Source organism: Semicossyphus pulcher, unplaced genomic scaffold (genome assembly GCF_022749685.1).
Source record: "Semicossyphus pulcher isolate SPU_LCO1_2020_fin unplaced genomic scaffold, fSemPul1.0.p SCAF_12, whole genome shotgun sequence".
NCBI lineage: Eukaryota > Metazoa > Chordata > Actinopteri > Labriformes > Labridae > Semicossyphus > Semicossyphus pulcher.
This window is the reverse complement of record NW_027211626.1, coordinates 10004037-10010314: the sequence shown is the minus strand read 5'-3', so window position 1 is coordinate 10010314 and position 6278 is coordinate 10004037. Positions and strand designations below refer to the sequence as shown.

Below are 6278 nucleotides of genomic sequence, written 5' to 3'. Positions count from 1 at the left end.
TGCACGCACATCCTCACACTCCAAACGCGGGCGAGGTGACCAGCAGATGACGTCCAAGTGCCAAGATATCTTTATAGAGAAAATACGCACTCCAACACCTGTGAGTTTGTATCGCTATATCGAGTCAAAAAAGACTAATTAAGTGCCAAAAATGCTGTGTTGTAAACAATTTCCAAGCGCAAATTAAGAGAGAAAACATCACTGCACTAATTCGCAATATGGGACCAAATTATGGAAAGAAAAAACGCTGAAATTGCTGAAAACAAGGTCAAATGATCTGACTTGGTTGGAAGATTAAAGTCAAATACACACTTTTTTAGATTTAATTAGAAGAGATTAGATATGTTTTGTCTCAGGTTTGACATTTCTTGCAGTGGATGAGCTCAAAGGGTCAGACAGCAGGACAGATCAGAGCTGCCTTTAATCTCAAAGTGCCAGTCAACCCTGAAAGGCCTCGCCACGGAAGTCCATTAATTCGGTAAACTTTTCACACCCCTTAATGGTCCGCATATCCTACACATTGATGTCCGCCACTGGTGTAATCAAGCACACTTTGGAGGATAATTGCCCCCTTTGCAATCACAAGGATCAAATGAAGTAGTTAATCGACGCAAGTGACTTCAATCACTGTCTTCACACAGCCAAAGGGCAGTTAGGCTACTTGAATGTCAAAGGAGGTGGAATAACCAAACAGCTTTTTCTAAAGGAGGCTAACGGAGCTTATGGAGAGAGAAACACACAAAGAGTCACATTCACAGGAGCCCCAGTGAGGGTTACAAAGCGGAATAATTTAACAAAGAAAATGAGCTGCAGTATTTTTAGCGTTTACATCTGTTGTTTTAGATGTAGATGTAAATGACACTAATACATATGTGGGTTGAACTTATAATTAAAGGTTAAAACCTTTTTTTTTGTAAAAACAAGTTTTGCCTTCATTTAAATGCGTAACCAATTAAAAAAGAGATTAAAAAACTGTTATTTTGTTTCATAATGAGCGTTTTTAATGGAAAACAAGACGATTAAAATCAACCCATAATATAGCTGAGATTTTATCATGTAGTGAAGCAATTACACTCAGATGTTATTGAGTCAGTGTGATGGAACAAAGCAGAGTAAGTCACAAAACCGAAAGACCTTAACAATTTGTTTTTAGCAGAAGATAATTTAAAAAAGGAAATTAAATATTTAAGTGTTTGATCCTCATCTTTAGTTATTTTATAGTAACTAACCCTTATAGTAACTTTTATAGTGCGTCACAAAGTGATGGGCATTCAGACGGACCTCGCAGGTCATTATCATTACACAAACATTGTGAAATGCAGTCCTGTGCAGGGAGAATAGATGGCCATTTCCGTACAGTGGGGCTCTCTTTGAAATTCCACCCCTCCGCCTTTGTTGTGCACAGCGAGGGGCGGGAAGACAAACAGGTCCACATGTATAAAGAGATCATCCCAGGACTGAGAGGCAGGAGGCTTCGAAAGCATCGTGCCGAAACTCTCTGGAAACTTTGGGATTCAGGATTCAAGGCCGCTTTGGACTTTGTCGCTCAATCTTTTGGGGGGAATTTTTTGTTCCGCGTCTTTGCAGCACAGCAGAGTTTAAGGAGAGAATCATGCAGTTTCCGTCAGCGCATCGCTTCTTGGCTGTGTATCTCACGCTGTTTGGATACCTTGGGGACGTTTACTCGGGGACAGTGCTGATGAACTCCAACGCCATCAAAAACTTACCCGGAGCTTCAGGCAGCAAAGGATCCGAAACTGTCAGTCCGAGTCCGCGTACCTCTCCATCAAGCAGCGTGGTACACAAACCACCCGTGGACACCTTGCAGGTAATGCCCGTGCGTAAAAGTCACTTCTGTGCGCAACGGAAAAAGTTGCGTTCATGTAAATTCTATGAGTAATATCTTACTTCTTCAATGACACGCTGCTTTTGTATTTGTCAACTACAGCAGTCAGGTGTTTGCACGGATGATGAAGACTGCGGGGGTGATGAATTCTGCAATGACGCCCGAGGCGCCTGTCTGCCGTGCCGTAAGAGCCGGAAGCGTTGCGCACGGGACTCCATGTGTTGTGCAGGAAACCGCTGCAGCAATGGTGAGCAAAGGCATCTAATCCGAAATAATTACTCACATTTATGCTTTAGAAAGTTATTCATGATATTTAGTTTGCTGGGAATAATTTGTATTTATATTAACTTTAAATTAAAAGTATTATAAGTGCATGTTTATTGATGTAGATTAGTTTTAATTTGTGCAATAGATGAGTAATTAAATATGGACTACTCTAAATACACACCCTGAACTCATTGCTGTCTGTTTCTCTTTGATCTGTAGGTGTTTGCCAGGCGAATGAAATAGATGGGACGGATGCTTCCATCATCACAGGCTGGCACAAAAACAACACCACCATGGAGCATCACGCCAAAAGGCTTCCTACTGCCCACGGCAATCAGCCTCATGCTGTGAAAGGTGAGTGTCTTGTTGAGTGTCATCAATCTTTATATGTTTTAAGAGGCATCACAAGAAGTTTTTATTGACCTGTTTCATGAAATAACATATATTCTTCTCTTTACTCTCCAGGCCAAGAGGGTGACACTTGCCTGAGGTCTGCAGACTGCTCTGAGGGTCTGTGCTGCGCCCGACACTTCTGGTCTCGCATCTGTAAGCCTGTGCTGACGGAGGGCCAGGTGTGCACACGCCACCGCAGGAAAGGGAACCACGGTTTGGAGCTGTTCCAACGCTGCGACTGCGGCGACGGCTTGGCCTGCCGACCAGAGAAAGCGGAGAAAGGAGAGCGAGACCACAGTGTCAGCAGGACTGCAGCCCGGAACCTACACACCTGTCAGAGACGCTGACACAAACGCACGGACAAACACAGAGACTGATACACACACACACACATAAATCAGTCACAGACACTGACAAACACTTTTCCGCCTTGCACACACTCGAGATGCTGACACACACACACACAGACACCCAACACCTAAGACATTCTTTCCTGCCAAAGTTGCTGACAAAAACAGCACCCGGAAGGATAGACATGATTCCTGGAAAAGTGATACACCCAGAGGGATGCAACAGTGCAAGACGGACTGATCCGGTTCCCCATCAACAGATGAGGAGTCGGAAGTTAGGCAGTGACATTTCAGAAGTCTTGGGAAGATCGATTCATGTCGTCGGTAATGGCAGAGCTGTTTTGTTTCTCTTTTTATGGAACTTCAAGCCTCAGTTATTGCAGTAAATTACTGCATTGTAAATATTATCCTGGAGGTGGCACTTAATTGAGCTATGGAATTCTGTCAACACCAGTATTATAAAGACATGGTGCTGCATGCATTGTAAATGTGTTATATATATTGTTTTATAAGAAAATGTTATATATAGAAATTCTGGATATATTTGTTTTATTAAACATCATGTGATAACCTCATTCCTTCTTTCTGACACTCATTTTTGCCGCTCTGATCTTTACATGAAAAACAAAAGAAGTGTTTTTTGGGTTCCTGTGAGGTTACAGTCCAAACCATTAAGCCAAATATTCACTCATCGGTCGGTACGTGTGGGAAACATTTCTGGCTAAATAACAACCATCCTGTTCTGGAAAGCAAGAGTTTCTTGAACAGTCACTCAGCAGTGTTTAACTCGTAGCCCAGCCTTCACGAAGCAGCGGTCGAGGCTGAGTGGATGGTTTAAATGTTTGGCCCAGATTTGCTTCTAAAACTCATTACACACAATCGCTGAAATATGCGCAGGCACACACTCACAGAAAGCATACTTACAACAAACATACAACTTTAATGAGTCATTACTGGAGCCTCAACAGGCCACATCCTGCAGTGGAAGCAGAAAACGGTCCATCAGGGATATGTCATCAGAGCAACATAAAAAAAGCAGGACAGGATGCTGTGATATCAAATGATAACTGCTAAGAGGTAATGACAAAGTATGTGTGTCCTGGCGAGTGTTTGCCAGCTAACCCTTTGGTGTTGCTGGCTAGTTTCTAATTATACCCTCCCTGCCTTCATGTGCAGCAGAGCAGATAGCTAGCTATCCAAACTAAAGCCTCTAATTACTTCATCTTACTCAATCTACACAAGGATTCATGAAATGAGGTGCACCACAGCGCTTTATTTTTGTGATGCAACTCAAACAAATAAAAAAGGTTCTCAATGTGTCCAATTGCACAGAAGCACACCCCGTTTCCTGGCTGTTGTGCAATGGACGTGCTCTAATGTGTAGACGATGAATCCACGCAGATACACCTTGGTGCCTGTAATTAGACCTGTTTAGATTAGAAGATGGTGAGGAGATTACTGTACTTTCTGCTTGATTCTCGTGTCAGATCAAAAGGAGAGCAAGACACGCTTGATATCTGACCGAGCCGGATAACCTCTTCATCTGTTTACATCCACTGACAGTGATTTGGAGTTTGTCTAAAGGAAGACGAGGCGAGGTGAACTCTGACTGTAGTTCAGGATCAGGTGTTTAAAGTGCTTTACTTAAGTTAAACCTACGATTCTGAGGTACTTGATACTTCCGTTTTATTCGAACTTAATTTATTACTTTTCAGGGGAAAACATTGTTTTGATTGGCTACATTTGTTTGACAGAGCTTTCCAGATCCTTTGTTGAGAGTTTAACAAAGCTATAATGAGGCTATAAACTATAATACACTGTCTTAAAGCACAAAAAACTACCCAATACTCATTTCCCACCAAAATTAGCACGTTGACGGAAGACCCGCTAATTAATGCCGATTGTCTCTTTTCCCATTGCCAGTGAAGTAAACTCCTGTCGGTCTCTTTTCTGCTGTGTCACCGTCTGAGGTCACGAATGCGCCGGAGGCAGTGAAGATGTTACAGTCTTTATTTTATCTATGACTCATTCAGTCTATTAATCAAACTTGGCGGCGACAAATTTTGAATGATGTTCGAGCGCTGCTCGGACAGAGACGGGCGGAATTTGTAGTTGAGATGACAAAGAGTCGCAGAAGTTACAGACGGAGCATAGCATCGCGCCGGAGAGGAGGCGGAGATTAGCGTGTCGCCACGGGTTTTGTGTTCACATCAATGCCGATCGGAGCCGAGGCGATAATTACCCGGGTCTGAATGCTGATGTAACCTTTCGCACTAAGCAAAAAAGCAGGTTTTTGACCAGTGGGAAGGGGGCTTATATATATTTTATATGAAGGTTTAACGTAGCTGTTTACATGTTAATTCAGCAGAAATAATAGCAAAATATATGAACATTTTATATTATAAAGAGCCACAGTGCCTGCATAATGACCTAACTTAACACTATCATTTTGCTGCGTACACTTTAAACTATCACTGAAGTTACCTGTTTATTGAATGCAGGAATTTTCCTTGTATTACAGTATTTTTACTGATTGTATTTCAGTAAAGTATCAAAATATTTGTTCCACCACTGTTAAGGTACATCGACAAGTATGCAGGCAGACACACACACACACACACACACACACACACAGACACACTCCGTTTAAACAATTTAGTGTCCATTCTTCAGAGTAATTAAGAGTAATGGGAGCATTGTCAGCAGTACAATATACCATGCAGGCGCAGCCAAGTCATGTTTGTGGGGGTCCTGGAATCTGTGTGTGTGTGTGAGCCTGTCATCATTACTCCAACCACAGACTAACACAGGCCACAGGCATGTGCCCGAACTCAAGCAAGGCCAGGGTAAGTGTGTGTGTGAGTGTGTGTGTGTGTGTGCAGCGACGGTACATTTAGTGGACTCCAGAGAAACAACGGCAACAACAACAACAGACACACACAGTCATGGCTCCACATACCAACTCACAGCTATTACACACATACACAACACATGTCCACACATGTACACACGCACACTTCACACACCCTTATAAGAACGAATTTTGGGGTGTGAGAGGTTTGGATAACAGCACACTCGCCCACGCTACGGCATCCAAACCAATTATATTTAGTGTTGTCATACCACAAGCATGAATCAGCATCTACGCTGACGTGCGTTTTCATGCTACTGTTGACTTCCACAAGCTGGAAACATGTTACTGCAGCTAAAGGTAATCTAAACACGCATTCATGCTATTAATCATACAGATTAACACATGTAAATGATCTTGTTTTTCATTCCACGGCGCATTTAACGTGTAATTTCTTTGCATTACACAAACTCAAAGCTAAAAAGATTCTAATCTTGCTTGGCTGACATTCATCAAGTGAAGCGCATCGTGATAACACTTAATGGGCAATCAAACCCAGAGCTTATTTGTT

The 6278-nt window shown here is 42.5% G+C and overlaps 1 protein-coding gene across 1 annotated transcript; it reads left to right on the top strand.

Moving 5' to 3' along the window:
• The first annotated feature begins 1484 nt into the window (after nt 1-1484).
• On the top strand, nt 1485-3386 carry LOC138588861 (dickkopf-related protein 1-like). Its single transcript, XM_069659106.1, has 4 exons — nt 1485-1828; nt 1949-2093; nt 2333-2467; nt 2579-3386. Exons 1-4 carry the CDS (start codon nt 1613-1615, stop codon nt 2851-2853), a joined length of 771 nt encoding a protein of 256 aa, XP_069515207.1. The 5' UTR covers nt 1485-1612; the 3' UTR covers nt 2854-3386.
• Nucleotides 3387-6278: the final 2892 nt, after the last annotated feature.